Source organism: Chrysochloris asiatica, unplaced genomic scaffold, assembly GCF_000296735.1.
Source record: "Chrysochloris asiatica unplaced genomic scaffold, ChrAsi1.0 scaffold00013, whole genome shotgun sequence".
Taxonomy (NCBI): domain Eukaryota; kingdom Metazoa; phylum Chordata; class Mammalia; order Afrosoricida; family Chrysochloridae; genus Chrysochloris; species Chrysochloris asiatica.
The window spans coordinates 26,844,555-26,864,745 of record NW_006408531.1 but is presented as its reverse complement, the minus strand read 5'-3'; the positions used below and the strand labels follow the sequence as shown (position 1 = coordinate 26,864,745).

The window sequence follows — 20,191 nt, the reverse complement described above, 5'->3', positions numbered from 1 at the left end:
TACTATATATATGCTATGATGTATATACATTATATATATATACATAAATATATGTATTTTTAATTTAAAAAATATATGATACATATCCCATATCCAACCAATACTGATTGCTTGTTGCATTTCATGAACTATTTTCACACGCTAGGTTTACAAGAGTAACAGAATAGTCAAAGTCTCTGTTCTCATAAGGCTTACATTCTAATTGTTGTCGTTAGGTGCTTTCAAGTGGGTTTAGACTTATAGCAACCCTATATGCACACAGAAAAAAACACTGCCTGGTCCTGAGGCATCCTCACAATTGTTGTTACATTTGAGCCCATTGTTTTTTTCCACTGTGTCAATCCTTCTCATTGTCTCTTTTGTTTTGCTGACTCGCCATTTTACTAAACATGATGTCTTTCTCCAGGTACTGGTCCCTCCTAACAACATGTTCAAAGCATGAGACATGAAGTTTTGCTGCCCTGGCTTCTATGGAGCTGCAGTTCTTTCTAGACAGGTTTGTTTGTTCTTCTGGCAGTCCATGGTACTTTTATTCTTCTTCTCTAACACCATAATTCAAGTGTATTGATTCTACTATAGTCTTCCTTATTCACTGTCCAACTTCACATGCATACTATGGCTTCAGTCAGGCACAACTTAGTCCTCAAATTGACCTCTTTGGTCCTGAGAACTTGAAAGAGACGTCTTTTGCAGTAGATTTGCCTAATGCACTATGTCTCTTCATTTTTTGACTACTGCTTCCATGAGGGTTGATTTGGGATCTAAGCAAACTAAAGTCTTTGACAACTTCAATCTTTTCCCCATTTATCATGATGTTATTTATTAATCCAGTTGTGAAGATTTTTCTACCCATTCCAGTGGACATATACAAATAAAATAAATAAATATCTTGTGAGCTGAGTCCTGTAGAAAGAAATTTCTGCTGTTTGGGTGCAAGTATAATTTATCTTTTACTATATTACCTTAAAACTTTGTGGTTCAAAGCAACAAAATTTATTTTCTCAGAAATTCTGTGATGTGAATTTGGGAGTACTTAACTAGATGGCCTTGCTCAGGGTTTCTCATGAAGTCACAATTAAACTGTTGGTTGGGACTGCAATCATCTAAAAGCTAAAGTATTTGTTTCTGAGTTCACTTATGTGGCTCTTGCCTAGAGACCTATAGTTTTCCTCACATGGACCAATCCCCAGAGTATATTATCCAAAGAGGGAACTACCAAAATGGAAAACTCAGTAACTTGTATAATCTAATCTCTGAAGTGGCAAAGTCACTTTTGCTTTAGTCTATTCATCAAAAATGAATCACCAAGTCTATTGCACATTCAAAGAGGGGGTCTTTAGTCTCCAACTATTAAAGAAAGAGTATAAATGGCCTCAAGTGAATATTTATTCTAAGTATCTAGCACATGACCCATTCCATATGGAATGTTATTGGTAGCTATGAATTTATACAAATCATTGTTACTGTTAGCTTTCTTAAAACTAAATTAACAGAACACATAAATTATAAAGGTTTTCCTAATTGCTCTGATGGAAACTTTTGGACATGGATTTGTTTGACATTAAGAAGAGTGGCTCAGAAAGAATAAGAATTACTTCCACTTGTCAGTGGATGATGATGTGCCATCTAGCAAGAGATTGATAATGGAATAATGCATAGAAGAGGGAACTTAATATTTAGGAGCAACTAAAAAGGTCTAATGGCACTGTACTCTAGGCATTGAACTGCATTCTGCAAGGTTGGAAGTTCAAAGCAACCAGCTGCTTTATCAAAGAAAGATGAAGCTGTATGCTCTTGAAATATAGCCTTGGAAATACTACAAAGGGTCACAATGAGTTGGAATCCACTCAATGGCCATGAGTTTGTTAATAGGTTAATGCTCTCAAAAGAATTATTTAGGTGGTAAAGAGAAGATTTCTTGGGGACTGGGGAGTGGAGATAGGCCAGAGACTGGGTGAAAAGGCATCAAGCATTATTTAGAGAAGAGATTCTGGTACTCTGACATGCTTGATTGAAAAATTGGTTAAAACATCAATTAGTTTCAATTATATTTGAAAAGAGAGGTAAGTATTCAACTTTAGGTTTTAGTCACATCAAGCTAATTTTCAAAGGAATTAAGACACTAGGCAAGATTAGCTTCAAGATACGGCTCTAGTTACTCATAGTGAGATTGCATGTAGGACTGTAGTCAGAAACAGAAAGATAGGCTCCCTGACTGAAGGAGTCAAAGAGCAAAGACAACAGGGCTCCTTTGAGGCTGAATATCCTAAGTGAACCAGTCTGACCTACCTCCTGATTCCCACCTATAGGTGCTCCAGGGAGTTGGGCATGTCATTACAAAATACTGTAGAACCTTATCCCCATCTCTTTTCACCAGACCCATCTACACAAGATGAAAATTATTCAGTGGGGACTCTATCTTCCTCAGCACACTCTTAAACTAAACTCCCTCTTGAAAATTTGTAAGCCAGTCACTTCCTGCCTTTATTGCCCCTTCATGTTAGGTAGCCAACTTCTAAGGTGCCTTTCCCTACCTATCCTGTATACAAAGGAGATAGGATTGATACTTGATGTGAAGACTCCTTTCCTCTCAGTTGGTATTTTGAGCTACTACATCCATAAAAAAGTATCAAGTTCATCAAATTGTAGCAATTTAACCTCATTTCCTTTATCAAAAAATTGTTTTTTTCTTCTTCCTCTAGTCAAGTTCTGATCATCAAGCCATCGAAGGTAGGTCAAATGGGTACTATCTGCAAGTTTGCAGATTCTTTTGCGTCTCCCCTCACTTCATATCAGCTGGATGTTTCACTTTCAGCTCTAGCCTTCTGTGGCTTTGTCTTTGTCCTTGGGCTCAGAAGTCCCCAGGTCTCACCACACTTTGGACCAACCAGCTCTTCTTGTTCTCTCTCTCATTTCCAACTCAGTAGGAGTCTATGGAACGTGGTTGAACTCAGCCCCCAAAAGATATGGGGATAAATTTGTTATGATTTAATAGAATAGTGTGTCTGTTCATGACTAAATGGGTCTGTCACAACTGTAAAGGTAGAAGTTCTGTTATAGTCCAGAAACAGGACCCTAGGACCACAAGTGGAATGTAGGTCCTTATCCAGAGAAGCAGCGACACCAGAGGTGAGGGCATGGAGAGAGGGAGCTGAGGACTCTAAGACTCACGGAAAGAGAAGTACTGAGTGCTGACGGCCAGGAGGCAGGCAGAATGTGCCCTTTGGTTGTTTAAATGATTATATTCCTGAGTGTTTTTGTGTACATCTCCCCAGCTCCCTCCTACGAAAAAGAAAACAAAAACAGAGAGAATAGAAGCAAATACTGTTGGATGATGGTGCAGGGAGGAGATTTTAATTACTGCAATGAAATGATGGTGTAAATTCAATGTTCTCCCCTGTAAACGATCACGCAATCACTCAGTTCAGGAAAAAAAAAAAAAAAAGCCCTAGCTCACACACTTCACACAGAAAAACGTCTAGCTTGTCACTTCTGGAAAGAGTGGTTTTATTTTTTTACCCTTTATAAGTAACTTCCCTTGGCAGTAAACCATCTCTTTTCTTTTCTGTAATAAACTAGTACCTCTAGGGGGGAAAAAGACTATAGAGATGGACAAGGTGGAATAGAATATCAATTGGGAAACATATTTTCTCTGCTTCCCTATCTCCTCTGGTAGTAAAATTCATTAATGAAAAAGAAAATCTGTGACTTGATTATGTATCATTAAATTACTTTTTCTTGTAGTGTTCTAGTTTTCAAATCTATTTATTAAATACAAATTTCTTTCAGTTTATATGCTTTGGAGTTATCAACCACTGGACTCAATTCTAGAAGTGGTCAGATGTATTTCCAACAAATACCAAAGATGTGCATTTACGAATTTAGAGTAGGGATATATGATTACTTAGAAGTTCTTTTGCATAATTACTGTTGTTGTTGTTATTGTTAAGTGTCAGCAAGTCAGTTCCAATTCATAGCGACCCTGTGTAGGGTTTCCAAGGAGATGCTGGTGTTTGATTCATAGACCCAGTGGTTCAAACAGACCTTGCAGACCACTGCTTTATCTCACAGTGACACACCAGGATTCCTGTTAGTTCCAAATCATAGCAACCCATTATAGGGTTTCTGAGGAGCAGCTGGTGAGTTTGAATTGCCAACCTTGTAGTTTGAAGTCTAGTACTGATCCTACAGCATCGAACCGGGAGTTTCCTACAATTATTAGTTCAGACCATGTGAATTCTTAGTAACCAACATTTAGAAATAACTTAGTAATTACTAAGAACTTAGTAATTAGAAATCTTATAAGTAATTGTAAATAAAATAAATGGAAGACTTTTGGATTTTAAATATCTGATCAATAACGTGCTCATTAATTAAAAAGAAAAAAACTGAACACTCACTATGAGCAAAAGTTTAGCAAGACTCCGCTTACCCTGGATGGTGTTTATGTGCCGTGGAGTCAGTTCTGACATATAGCGACCCTATACAGGGTTTCCGAGGATGTAAATCTTCACAGTAGCAGAAAGTCTCATCTTTCTCCCATGGAACAGCTGGTAGTTTCGAACTGCTGACCTTGAGGTTCGCAGCCCATTAGTAAAAACTACGCTGGTCATATGCACGGGAACGCGTTCACACACACATGCGCATCACCAGAGGCTACACACACAGAACACACACGCTCACGATGAACTGGGCAAAGGATTTCTGTTTCTGTTTGTGATCATTTTCAGTCAATGTATATGGAACAAATTAAGTGAATAAAGAGGCAGTATAAACTATGCTACACAGCTTAGTTATATAATAATAATACACTGAGTTTGCAACTTTAGAATACAGGAAAGCTGAATTCACTCAAATACATCACTTTCCATTAAATGTAAATACAACTGAAGACTCAATTAAACAACAGCAGCAGATTCAAACATCACAAAGTAATTTTATCATATGCAGCAATATATGAAGGACCCTGATAACTTGTCAGTAGAAAAAAGATTTTGGGCGAAGACCTTGTCTCTTTCTCCTTTGGATTAGGAATTAGATTCATTCATAAATCATTGACTTATGAGATGTGCCAGATACTTATTTTGAATTTGCAAGTAGCCAATGATTTGCAAGTGTTCATGTGACAAGTACACTCACCTATCTCTTCTTCTCTGCTGTGTTGTCCCCAAGAGTTTGTGACAGGAGGGATTCAAGACTGTTCCCTGTATAGGCTCTTTCAAAACTGCTTTCTTTATTCAAATATGAAAAAAAATTCCCCCTTTACAGCAACAAAGGATTATTAGAATGGTCAATGTGTGCTCACTGGCTTTTAGATGTAGACCAAAGTTTGTTTGTTTGTTTTTAACAAATATGCAAGCAACTTGATATGGCGTAATTGTGAAATACGTAGACTGATTTCTTTGGCTTGATTTATTTCTCTATAGAAATTTCATAAGAAAATATCTAAAAATGCTATCAATTTCAAATAGAATCTTGCTTAAGCTTTGGAAAGTTATCTAATTACAGGCATGCCTAGGAGATATTTCTGGTTGAGTTCCAGATCACCACAATAAAAGAGTCTCATGAATTTCTTTTGGTTTCCCAGGATATATAAACTTGTGTTTGTATTACACCATAGCCAATTATAAGTATAACATCTGTATGAAAAAAACCTAAAATACTGTGAACATTACCAAAATGGGACACCAACACATGAAGTATGCATATGATGTTAGAGAAATGGTGCTGACAAACTTGCTTCATACAGGGTAGCCACAAAACCTTCAATTGGAAAAAATACACAATATCTGCAAAGTGCAATGAAGTGAAGCATGAGAACACAAGATATGCCTGCACAAGTGTACAGAAATTGGTTGAAGTAATTTGACACAATCTCTGAAAATAACATTGTTTTCAATTTCCTACAAGAGGATAATATGAAATAGCTTATTATTGGAAAGAAAATAGCATGGCAAAATAATTTTAGTGTTTACTATGCAATTTCAGGTATGAACAATTCAGATATTAAGAGGTCACAAGGCTGGCTGGATTCACTACACCTATTCTTTGATTTCCTCTAAGCTTCTAATCTGGAAGGTTGGGGGAAAAGAGTATCACCACCAATGAGATGGATTGGCACAGTGGCAGCAGTAATAGGCTCAAACACAGAAACAACTATGAGGTTGGCGTAGGACTGGGCAATGTTTCGTTCTGTTGTGCAAAGGGTCACCATGAGTCATTACCGACTTGATAACCCTTACCAACAACAATGCTTCCTACTAGTTTTCCATCATTTCATATGAAATTATTCAAAACTGATTTACTACATTGGACAGGAGTTATTTACTCATTCAATTTTTGATCAATATCTTCAAAAGTTTTATGCTATAGATACCAACAGAGGCAGGAAAATGAAATGGCACTAGAGGAAGAAGAATAGCAACAGTCTTGAACCAAATAGTGCTGAGCATCTTAAAAATTTCCTTAGAATTTTATTTTTAAGTATGGATCTATAAGTGAGAGCTGTCAAATGAGAAAAAACAAACAAAACAAAGCAAACCCAATATAGGACAAAAGAATCACCCTCCTGACAATAATTGTTCGATGAATGTCTGCAGGAAATGGACTGCTTTACTGACTGCTAACAGGGACGCTTTGAGGTGAAGCCAACTCGATGGTACTTAATAACAACAAGAAGCCTACTATGGTGCTGTCAGATAAGCACTAGACTGCTAAGCTCCATGTTGGCAGTTCAAACCAATCAGCCACTTTTTACAAACCCTATACAAGATCACTATGAGTCAGAATCAACTTGAGAGCACCCAAAAAACCATTCAGAATCAACTATGGAAAAGCATCTCTTACAGTGGCTGTTGTTCCCTGTTACTATCATTATTTCCCCCCTTATCGGACAGAACTTTTGGTGTGATGCTGTGGATCAGCACTGGACTGCAAGGTCAGCAGTTCAAAGTCACCAGCTGCTTCTCAGAAAACTTATACAGGGTCACTATGAGTCAGAACCAACTTGAGGACACTCAACAAAAACAACTTAGACGATAAGTAAGTATTCTGAGTTACTTGTTGGACTGCTACCTGAAGCTCTACTGTTTGAATCCACCAACAGCTCTGCAGGAGAAAGATGAGACTTTCTGCTCCCGTAAAGATTTACAGCCTCAGAAACCCTATACAGGGTCACCATGACTCAGAACTGACTCGATGGCACAATGCCACCACAACCTTACCTGATAGGTGCACCTTTGGCTTGTGCTGGTCTCAGTAATACAGTAATTGTGGTGGCAGTTTCATTGAGAGAGGCATCAATTCCTTCATAGTCAGGTAAAGTTGGAGCTGGCAGATGAGAAATTAAGGAGAAAAGGTTTCTATTAATGAACAGTAATATTACAGTTCAAGATGAATAAAAAATATCAACTTAGGAAAAAAATCAATTTAATACTTAATTATCTAAAATGTACATTATTTTGTAGAATATCACATGGTACTGAACATTCAATCTAAGAACCTCATGCACCAGAAAGTATTAAGACAAAATTTCCTCTTATATTTGAAATAATAATCTGGGAATTTGTCATATACATCTCAATAATTTTGTGAAGATGCTGCAGCTTTCAGTTTCATAAGACTTTAAAATTCGCAATGATGAGATGGCAAGAAGGGAGTACCAATACAAATGTGGAGAGTTCTGTTTATGGAGACTCACATGGGAATAACTGAGATGAAGACTGCCTGGGTTGTTGTTGCTAAGTGTTGTGGAATCAGTTCCAACTCATAGTGATCCTGTATTGTGTTTCTGTGAAGCAGATAGTGGGTCTGAGTTGTCAACCTTGCAGTCAGTAGTCCAGGGCTAATCCTACAGTAATCCTCCATGCCTGTTTAGACAGTGTTATTTATGTTCCAATGGTGAAAAAGCTCCGGTTTTCTTATCTAGACTATTTTTTACCATTATTGAAATCTATCAAGCAAGTGTGGTAAATGGGAATGGGAACCTTAGTTTTTACTACTTGCCAGGCTTTTGAAAGGAACAAAGGTAATCTAGGAGACAACTTCCTAATCTTGAGCTTGGTGAAAAAGTAACTTCAAAATGGCTTTAGATTATTTACCTGTATGTAGAAAGACGTTTAAAGGACTATGCGCTCAGTAAAATGTGTGCAGTATCAAAAAGAACTGAGAGTCTCTAAAAAAGTTTTATTCATTCGCTGAATATTTATGAAATCATACTGTTGCCAAGTTTTTCAGTATATAATTGCTATAAGACAAAGTGTGTCTTTGTCATCAAGCACTGTCAAGTTGATTCCATCTCATAAAGTCCCTTCATAGTGTTTCAGAGGCTATAAATCTTTGTAGGAGCAGAACACACTCCACCTCATATGTTTCCAGTGGAGTGACTGTTGGACCCCAACTGCCAACTCTGTGGTTAGCAGTCTGGTGGGTGTACTTGAGAGCAACTGCACACCCATAAAGACAAAGCACAATCCCTGACAAATTCTAGTTCACAGAATTAAAACTAAAGGTTAAAATTTTATTAAATGGGATTCTTATAAATGAATGAACAATCCAACAAATAGCCAGGTGAAATCAACTAATTTTCCAAAATGGTAGATGTCAAACAAGGGCCATCAAACTTATCAGGTTGTTGTTGCTAAGTGCCATCAAGTCGTTTCCGACTCATAGCAACCATGTATAGGGTTTCTGAGGATAGACCTTGCAGTTCAATCTGACCTTGTGGTCCAGTGCTCATCCTATAGCTCTATGCCAGAACTCCTGTGCTATCTGGAGAACTTGTTAAAGCAAAGATTGGTTATCCAACACCGACTTCCGACTTCTCTCCTAAATTTCTGATTTAGAAAATCTGGGGAAAAGTTTAGTAATGTGCATTACCAGATGGCCCAGGTGAGGCCATTGGTCCAGGGACTACACTCTTACAATCACTAGTTTAAATTAGTGTTGGAAGTCACAAAACTGACACAGAGAAGGTATCTAGGGTCTAAGTGATACTTGAGCTAAATCTTAAAAGAGAAGTAAAATACTTATCAGTAAAATGCTTATAAACATGGGCTAAATTCCAGAGGTGGGGAAACAGTATGTTTGAAGACCCCAAATTTGAAAGGACACAATATATTTAAAAAGCTACAAGCAGTGGGTTTGACATGAGAAATAACAGTTAGAGGAAATATGCCATGAAAAGTTATGAATGCTAATATGTGTGGACACTTGGATTTTGTTCTACTGGATCCAAGATGGTTTTGAGGAAATTTAAAATATTCATTAGTCAAAATTTCATTTACTAAATATATAATAAATATTTATTTTAGTATCTTAAGCAATGTAAAAATATATAAGTTGCAGTAGATTTATGGCATATTACTATGCTAATTGCTAGGAAGTATTTGTTGTTGTTGTATTTGTGGTTACAAATAGGGCTGTGTACTGCAAGATCAGCAGTTTGAAACCACCAGCTGTTCCTCAAGAAAAAGATGAGGCTTTCTGCTCCCGTAAAGATTTACAGCCTCAGAAATCCTATACAGGATCGCTATGACTTGGAACCGACTCCACGGCACACAACAACATATCAATACTATGTGCTATGTACAATTGTAATGAAAATGAACATAAACAAAGTTGGCATTTCATATTCAAAATTAATATATTACATGCCTGATCCTTTAAAATATTCATTAGTCAAAATTTCATTTACTAGATATATAATAAATATTTATTTTAGTATTTTAAGCAATGTAAAAATATATAAGTTGCAGTAGATTTATGGCATATTACTATGCTAATTGCTAGGAAGTATTTGTTGTTGTTGTTGTTATGTGCCGTGGAGTCGGTTCCGACTCACAGCAACCCTGTACAGGGTTTCCGAGGCTGGAAATCTTTACAGGAGCAGAAAGCCTCATCTTTCTCCTGCGGAACAGCTGGTAGTTTCGAACTGCTGACCTAGCGGCTCACAGCCCGATTCGTAACCACTATGCTACCAGAGCTTCATCAGGTTTAAATAAGGATTTGACTAAAGAAATTATATCTGTAAGCAATTTAGTCAAATATAAACTATAAAATTGTGGACATAATATAACAAGTGATTGAGTTATATTCTAGTGTGTTGTTGTTAGGTACCATCGAGTCAGTACCGACTCATAGAAACCCTATGCACAGCAGAGCGAAACACTGCCCAATCCGGCCAACCTGACTATTGTTGCCATGCTTGAGTCCATCATTGCTGCCACTTGGCCAATCCATCTTGTTGAGGATATCATGTTTGGTAAGGTGGAGGGTCAGAGAAAAAGAGGAAGAACCCCAACAAGATATTCTAGATTAGCAACTTAAAATTCTCTGGCACATTCTCATTTTCAAATTTAGATGACCATATATTTATGTGAGATTGCTGAGAGGGAGATAACACTTATTTATTTTAAAATGTCAGCAAAAAAAAAGGCACATAGATGTGGTACTGGAGTGCTAGTATAAGGATCTAATGCTACTCTTTTTATAAAAATTCCTTTATTACAGAGCTGATGCTGTGGCAATTACCAATTCCTCAAAGATACAACAGGTCTATTAGTGTTTATAATAAACATTGACGTTTTTAAATACAGTTACTTTTTTTTTTCAAAGAATGCTGCAATTAAAAGTGATTATATGATATGTTTGGATATATATCAAGAAAATAATTCATATTCACCTGATTTTTTAAAGTGTCTTCAATAAATCAGACAAACTACTTTTTCTAAGTATGTGATTCTCCATCACCAGCTATTACAACGCAAGAGAATAATCCACTCTATTTGCACTTTACTCATTTACATACCTGAGATATTGGTGGTCACATTGATGGCTGTAGCTGGTCCAAAGCCTTTGACTGTGCTGGCTCTTATGAAAAACTGGTAGGTGGTCCCTGGGTGAAGATGCATAAACACGTGGTGTGTACTATTCCATAAATTAGATACAGTCTGGGGTGGTCCAGCCACTGGAACTGCAGGATCAAATGACCTTATGCTGCTATAGCTGACCTGTTTAAAGAAATATATCTCCTATTACATATCCAGCCTAAGTAATTGTAAATCATAAATAAACCTTTCTTAAATAAGGTAGTATGTAAATAGCATTTCTCTGGAGTAAAACATCATTTTTCTACCTCCATTCCTTCTCCTTTTTAATATGGTTGTTTATCTCTCATCTAAGTGCTTATCCATCCATCTAACCACACATAAACCTAGATATTTATATTTGAATAGATTAATATACATTCCATTTTCTTCCTTAAAAAAGCATCAAACAATACAATAACATACTTAAATATGAACACAGATTCATAGGAAACCTGAAGGATATAGACTTCTGTGCAGATGAGACACAGAAAGTATAAAACTGTTTCTTAACAACATTTTTCCATACTATGTCCGTTATATACCAAATTTCACACTATTAACAAATTTTAGAACAAATTATTCAAGAATGCTAACAGAGTCTCACATTACAACACTATGTTAGTGAATCCCATTCCCATGATCCTCTCTCTACCATAACCAAACCCTATGCACTATGGCTGAATTGGAGCCAGACTCATAACAATCCTACAGAAAAGAGCAATACTGCCCCAAAGGACTTCCAGGTTTGTAGACCTTTATCCAGAGAGCCTGACACATCCTTTTCCTGTAGAACAGCTGGTGTATCAATCTTCGGATTTGTAGGCAAGCAGTTTACATAGCATTGCCAGAATTCCAGTTGCACTCCATGTTGTTGTTGTTATGTGCCGTGGAGTCGGTTCTGACTCATAGCCACCCTGTACAGGGTTTCCGCGGCTGTAAATCTTTATGGCAGCAGAATGCCTCATCTTTCTCCCGCGGAACAGCTGGTAGTTCCAAACTGCTGTTTCTGAGGTTCGCAGTCCGATATGTAACTACTACTCTACCAGAGCTCCTAGTTGCACTCCATGACCACTAGGAATTTAAGCAACGAAGCATAGTGGTTACGAATCAGGCTACAAACTGCAAAGTCAGCAGTTCAAAACTACCAGCTGTTCCGGTGGAGAAAGATGAGGCTTTCTGCTCCCGTAAAGATTTACAGACTCGAAAATCCTGTACAGGGTCACTATGAGTCAGAACCGACTCCATGGCACATCATCACCACCACCACCATACTCTAATCAGCAATGTCTACTAGAAAGAGAGCTACACATTTGTGCAATTGAAATGATCTTTTGGTTTCTTCATTTTAGTTTCTCATGTTGGAAATTAGGATCCTGGTGTGGCACTGTCAGATAAGCACTGGGCTGCTAACTACAAGGTGGGTGGATCAAACCTACTGTCACTCTCTGAAAATTTTATACAGGGTCACGATGAGTCGAAATTGACTCAATGACACTTAACAAAAAATCAACAACAGTTGGAAATTAACATAATGATTTACATGCAAAGTAGAATGAAGCTTTGATTAGTTAGCTTCATCAAACTTTTTTTATATTAATTCCTCACTGTGTAACAACTGAACAATTGACACTCACAGTCTCACCCTATTCACATTATGAAACCTAAGCTATTATCTTTTATTTAAAAGCAAGGATTTTTATATGTGATCTTTCAATACAAACATCAGAAAGTCTGTTTCAACAAGACAAAACTTGTTTCCTTAAAAAATCCATTTAAATTGAGAAATCTGAAAATTATGAGTACTAAAAAGTACTCATTTTGATTGTGAATCTTAACATCATATAATTTGTACATAAAAATAGAGGGAACTAATAATGATTTTAATCTCCTAATCCTCACTTGGAGTGCTGATGTGGCACTGTAGGATAAGCACTGGACTGCTAGCCACAATGTTAGTAGTTCAAACCCATCAGTTACTCCTGGAAAATCCAACTAGAAGGCATTCAACAACAACAATAATCCCCATTTATTTCTTATCCATTTTTTCCTCTAATTTTTCCTTTTTCTCTCCAATTAACTTCCTTGTAGTCCCAATACCTCATACTGCGTGATAATTCCATTTGGATCCAAAGGTTCCTTCCAGTTCAAGAAGATCTTATTTTCAAAGGATGTTCCTCTAAGGGAGTTGACTGGTACAGGGCCAGGCACTACAAATACATAGATATTTTGGGTTAGAAGCTGCTCACATCAGAAATTGAACTAGCTATATAAACAAAATTAAAAATAAACATTATATCAATAAAATGCATATTAAGAAAAAGATAATCTCTATGATCAGTTCTCTAACTTTATTTTGCTATCTGGGAATGTAAAGTAAGTCTAGAAGCCTAGAAGACAGAAAATTTATAAATACAAAGTTATTTTTATTCAAAAGAATATACTATCACCTCCGAGAGTTGAATAAATTATACAGTCTAATTTTCTCTGTTGTATACCTATAATAACATGAAGATCTCATTTGTAATTTGTTTCAAGAACAGAGATGTATTTCCCTGAAAGATTTTTTGAAGATTATGATAAGCCCCTAAAGAGAATCCATAAACAAAGTTCATAAAATAATGAATTATAGTAATAATTAATACTCCTTGGAATCAAAAGCTAAATCACATAGCACTGAATTGAAATGCCCCTTAATTGTCAACCTGAATTACATAATTGTAATGATCACGTCTACAGTTCTAAAAAATGAAAGTGACAGTATCAGTGACAAGTTCCAACAAGATGTTTAAGATTACTGGTTAAATGTTCTTTTAGTCTTCTAGATGAAATGCATGTTTTCAAAGCTAAGAACCAATTCATTTTATAGCCCTGGACTTATTTGGAATTAAATAATCATCATAAGTAGCTTTCAAGAGTTCCTAAATTTGACAAGATTTCAGAAGCTTTCACTCCTGAAATTTGCACACACCATATAGAACTTACAATTCCCAGTGGTGGCAATAGATAATTCATCAACTTCTACCAAAAAGTATAAAGTCAAGATACATTTTCAATAGTCTGTTTTCCTTTTATGGATTTTACATAAATACCCAGTTGGTATTTAGTCACATAACTACATAGCTGCTAGTTTTGATTGATGAAAAAATATCGAAAATTTTAAAAACAAAAAAATATTACTGTTTAAAAAATGTTATACATCCTAATTTGCTTTAAAACGGTCTTCCTTTGAAAATACCTCCCCAACATTCTACAAGTGTGTTTTTTAATTAATAGTTTTTCTTAATCTAACATTTCAGTGAACTTCACACATGACATTATCTAGAAATGTAGTTTCAAAGTATATAGCAATTTTGTGAGGATGGAAATAAATTAAAAATCACTGGATCAAAGGAAATGCTTTGCATCTTTAGCATCAAGAAATTGTGATGATATGTGCTAAGAGTAAGATTCATTGCAATCTATGAGGAGAATATGAGTGATGTTATGACTAACATAATTTGGAATGTTCATCGTAACATAATTTGGAATGTTCATCGTAAATGTGTAAAAAAAAAAAGAACTTACAGTAAACAGAGATGCCAATAGTAAACTTCAGAAGATCTGTACTTGTATCTTAGGAGACGGACTGGGAAGAAGTTAGCCAAAGGCATATACACACTCTCATCTCTACATTACTAGAACATGTTGGGAAAGTGACATCTGCTAACACGGCCATGAGCATTTGTTTGCTTATCGGGGAATATCTGTAGTTTCTACTTAAATGATGCAAACTTACAAATGTGATTAGGTATCGCTAATAAAAGATGATGAGAAAACAAGGGGCCAAAGCCCCAAATGTAGAATAAATGTTCTCTGTGTGATATTTATCATGATAATAACTTCATATGTTTGATAAACACAAGTTGGCCTGCAAATTTTACAAAATGCTGTATGTATTTCAAATTGTTCACAAATAGGAATGCTTTTAAATATTTGTATAATTTTGCAACAAAAGGAGTAGGATTGGAAAGAAGCTTAGCTTCCCTAAGTTTTTTGTAATTTTTCCATTTTTCTTATATAAAGAAATTTCAAAAAGTGCATGGGAAAATGGAATGAAAAGATAACGAGATTTTTTTCATGAACTTTCTGAAGTCTCCTCATATATCTTCCCTTTTGCCAATTGTTACTGTTAGGTGCCTTCGAGTGCTCTGATGCATTATCAACCCTATGTACAACAGAATGAAACACTAGCCTGTCACAGTTGTTAGGTTTGAGCCCATTGGTGCTCTGAATCAGAACTGACTCAACGGCACACAATAACAACAGTACATTTGAAGGAAGGCAATGCCTACAAGTAGAGATAGTGTCTGTAGCTCCCTGTGATTTGTCTAAACATAGCATGAAGTTATTAGGACCCTTAGCATGGTAGAGGGCAGATTGCCAAGGAATGTCACTTCACGTTCCCACATCAGCAACGATGAATGAATACAAAATGCTGACTTTTCCTCTAGTTGTAATTTATTTGAAAGACATTCCAGCTCATTTTCTTGAGTATAGGAAATTTCTCTAAAATATAGCCTCATAATTGAAAAGAGAGGGCAAATTAAATGTGGGTGGGACAAGATAATATTAAATTAGCATTATAGACATTAAAATGTAATAAATGCATATTTAAAATAGATTTGTAGTCTCATACAATGTCCCCAAACCAAGTTTTTCTGCTGAGCTAACTTCATAATATTGATTTTTATGAATGTGGAATGAAAAATGAAAACAAAACCTTATACAAAAAAGTTCTACCTATGCATTAAAAAAATGTATGCAATAAATTAAATATAAGCTTTACCTTAGGGTTCTGGTGGGAAATCATTTTAGCTTCAACTCTCATGATTTATGGATAACCCTAGATTTCTTTTCATGAAATTATACCCTTTTATTAGATGGTTGATAATTTATTCTTTTTCTGTGTATACAGAGTAGCAATAATTTATCAAGACTGACTTAATCAGATTACTATAATCCATTGATCTTTGAAATAAGAGATTATGATTTAGATATTCTTCTCCCATCCCCTAAAACATTAGGACAGACACATCAAGTGAGCCACATCAATAGAAAAAGTAAAGAGCTCAAAAGGACAGATATGAAGACTTATAGCATTTGTGCAAATACTTCATAGAAAGTTTGCACTTCTATCATTAAGACATATGTATACAGCAAAAGGAAAAACAATCTCCATGAAAAAGGGATTAGTAGTACATTGCAATAATATTGTCAAATTATAATAATATGCAGCTCAATAGCATTAAAACCTATAAAAATTTAAAGCAGAGGTTAAGAAAACCAGAATTACTAATAATATTGAAATCTGAATATATAGCTAATGGTATCCAGAAGACAATTTCTAGATAATATAAATAGTACAGTCATTAATTTGATCAATTTGGGGCAGAATTTAAAATTTCAAAGAAACTTAGTTTCTTATTAATCATCTAATTGTACATGTACAGAAAATATTTTTAAAAATAGAACTCAATATGAGAAAGATTACATAATCCTGACTGCTTTCTCATGTTTGTGGGAAAGAAAGGCAGACTAAAATACCATACCAAAGGATAGTATCAAAATGATGAGCCAAAGCAGCAAAACTCAAGGAACAGACTCTAATATTGCCAATTAAAATTTTGTTTTTAAAACTTTTATGTGCAGACGGTAAAACATGTCAGCACATTCTTATTACAAAAATAAGAGTTACAGTATGTCTAATGGGATACTGATATTTAATAATCCATTCCACTTTCTGAGAGGAGAAAAGATTTTTTAGCGCTTTTAGATCTATGCATAGAATATCCCATCTCTAACATCTACCAATGAAACCTTCCTCCCTAACCATTCTTTCCTGCATAAGCATGTGCTTAGTTTTGTTTGTGTGTGTATGTGTGTATTATAGGACAGGGTTTGTTAGCTAAAATATTTTTGCTACTTCAATTAATTTCAAGGTCAACATAACTGCTGAAATAGTTACCTCAAAATAGACAGCAATGAATCTATCGTTAAATAAGAGTATTTAGGGCTATGAGAATAACTTTATGAATACTTCAAGAACTATAGTAACTGATTCCTTCAAACATTGAGTTAAATAAGGTTAAAAAACCACTCACTTTCCATTATCACAATGCCAGTATTAACTAAGGTCATTTCAACTTTTCAGAGGAATAAAGTTTGAAATGATAGAAAGCACTTCTACAAACAATGGCACATTACTAATTTCATGGCAATTACATACTTGTTAGACACTAAGCTATAGATCTGACCCTAAAGTTCACTTGAAGGAAGTTGACAACACATAGGTAGGAAATACATCAGATTTTCTGAAACACAAATAAAAATTTAGCCATACTTTCAAGCTATTAAGTAAAAGAGTTTTAGTAGGGGATGGCACTCAAGACATCATCTAGTTTAAATCATTCATGTAGAGATGAGAAACAGAGGGCAAGGAAGATTAAAGGTTTTGCTAAGGTTACAGATGTATTAGTGTCAGGACATCAAGCTCATGACTCCAGTCCAACTTTGTCACAACTCATTACATAATATACTATTTTTTCAAATTTATTCTTAAGAGAAGGTTTTGAAAATGAAGTATCTTTCATTAAAAGGGTACATCATTACCACCTTCATTATTATTAGAATATTATCCTTATACGAAGTTTTTTGTGTAGTATCCAAATTGTTTTCTGTTTATCAGGAAATGTATTCATATTTACAGTCGTCATATATTGCCACAATAAGTGTTTGGTTATTATAAAATTAATACACATGTTTGTTTTTATCAGTTAGTAATTCAGAAGTCATGCACAGTTTCAATTGCTTAGATGTATGAAGGATGATGATATTGTTTTTGAATTTACAGAAACTAAAGCAACTAGCATTATTTTGTAAAATGCAAAAACCTAATCGAAAAAACTCAAGTGCATGTTACAATATGTAATTGAGATAGTACTGTGAATAGTGAGGCTTATTTTGAAAGTTTAATAAAAACTTAATTCACACTTTTAGCATAGTTCTTACTTCAATTTACGTTGTATAAAAAGTGAAGACAACATTTCATTTGGATGCTTATCTGAAGAAAATTAAGACTTTTTATTCAAAAGGCAAACTATTTTTAATGTTCACATCAGATTACAGGTACAATTCAGTATTTGGCAGTGTAAGGAAAAGTTTAAGGAATTACAGAATTCCCTCCCTAAAAAAAAAAAGTATGAACATACCATCTTCATCAGTTTGAATGATTGTCTCTTCACTCTCTTTCCTCCCTTCTGGATTGGTTAGGATCATCTTGAGGCTGACATTTGTATAAGGTGGCAGGTGGTTCACAACATGCTGAGGAGCTTTTGGGTCCATGTCTAAACAGTCTGCCTTGCTCTCATTGTGGCCACGAAAGTAATGGTAGCAGATAGTGACATTAAATGTGTGGCAACGAGTTATGTTGTATCCCAAGGATTCCCAATCCACAGCAATACGTCTTGCCTGTATCTCTGCAATCTTTAAAGTCTTTGGAGTTCTCATAGGTTCTGAAAATTAAGTAAGAAATTTAAACATCAATCAGATTCACCATGAATAATTCTGAAAAAAACAACACCATACAGACAACAAGAAAAATGCAGAAATGCTCAATTGTATCCATATATTCTTTTTAAAATTCACATTATCCTTTAAAGATTCAATCAGGAACTAAGATTTATCAATGGAAAGAAATAAAATACCATGTCAACAATCCATAATACTCATGAACTCAGTGGAAAACTTAAAACCTGAAAACATGGCTACAATCCCTCTATTGTTGTTTTATTGCCCAATTCCCTATCTTCATTTTCTTTTGTCCTTATTTAGCAAGTGAATTAGCTAATGTATCAAAATGGATAAGAGTCACCATGTTCTGCTCTATGATTTGTCATGTCACCAAGCTATGCTGTACACTAATTACTCTAATTGTGCTATTAAACTACCACTTATAAAAAGTAATGCAGATATTAATTACAATTTATTACCTCAGTAATGATGTTGTTAATCAAAGCAAAAAACAAATCTAAGAAGCATTTCAAGAACACATATGGATATTAATACTGTCATCTTTCTTTCTTGATTTCTTTTCCATTTTTACTAGGAAATACACAGGTCTTGCAACCTGTTCTATGTCACCCAAGCCAAACTGGGAGGTGACTGTCCACTCAACTGGAAAATGCTAACAGAACTAGATGATCCAAAGTCTGGAGTCTATCCATCACTGCTTCTCAAGAATATTCTTTTCTCATGCAAGACTTAGTTTAATCATTTAACTTAATCAAGATAATTACTTTATGAAAGTCATGTTTATGGCAATGCTTACAAAATAAAGAAATCAATACACAGTTATGGTTGTTGTTGTTAAGTGCCATTGAGGTTGGTTATGACCCAGAGCAATCCTATATAGGGTTTCCAAGAAGCAACTGGTGAGTTTGAATCACCAACCTTGTGATTCAGTGCTTATCCTATAGTGCCACACCAGGACTCCAATACCAGGATAACTATAAAATACTGCCTTGTCCAAGTCAACATCCTGGCCATGGTCTTGATGGGGTCACCCCATTAGCCCTCTAAGTAAACTGTTTAAACTCTTGCTAAATCAAAATAACTAGAAAATAAGTAAAACAAAAAATACACAATATGGGTGTGTGTGTGTGTGTGTGTTTTTTTTTTTTTAGCAAATTCTTCATATGTAAAAGTAGCTAGCACAGAACACAGATGACAGGTCAAAACTGGGATTCTTGTTCAATGTACTTAAATAGTTCACAACTATTAAATATCACACACAAACATACAAATAAATCATTAGGTAAATCTGATGCTTAGCTCTTCAATGTCTATCAATCTTTTGACTCTGCACACAGTATCCAGTATCCTTACTTTATAACTTTCATTTTATGAATGACTTCAGCACTATTAGTAGGTTGGAAGGAGGATGAAGATTTCTAATCATTTTTAGAAGAAACTCTCCTTACAATATTAACTGGTAAAGAAAACAAAGAGAGATAGAAAGACATTTTATAAGAAGCAAAGAATCTTTGTACAAGTTTAATTTAGTCTTTAAAATATATTGTTTAAAAAAGGGGATAGTAGTTAATCTTACAGTCCAGGAACAGAGGACCCTAGGACCATCAAGGGAGAAGAGCATAAGTGGAACATGGGCCCATATCCAGAGAAGCAGTGACACCAGAGATGGAGGCAGAGATGAGGACATGGAGAGAACGAGTAGCTGAGGACTCTAGACTCATAGAAAGAAAGTCTGTGTGCTAGCAGCCAAGAAG

The 20,191-nt window shown here is 35.3% G+C and overlaps 1 protein-coding gene across 4 annotated transcripts in view; it reads right to left on the bottom strand.

Annotated features, from left to right (window-relative positions):
* Positions 1 to 20,191, bottom strand: part of PTPRK (protein tyrosine phosphatase, receptor type, K) — a 756,434-nt gene that overhangs the window by 172,442 nt on the left and 563,801 nt on the right. For all 4 annotated transcript variants that reach the window (XM_006834676.1, XM_006834677.1, XM_006834675.1 and 1 more), the window contains exons 8-11: positions 18,116 to 18,418; positions 12,966 to 13,075; positions 10,808 to 11,009; positions 7,224 to 7,329 (exon numbers count right to left, since the gene is read on the bottom strand). In XM_006834676.1, the coding sequence (XP_006834739.1) occupies positions 7,224 to 7,329; positions 10,808 to 11,009; positions 12,966 to 13,075; positions 18,116 to 18,418 (721 nt within the window). The remainder of the gene's footprint in view (positions 1 to 7,223; positions 7,330 to 10,807; positions 11,010 to 12,965; positions 13,076 to 18,115; positions 18,419 to 20,191) is intronic.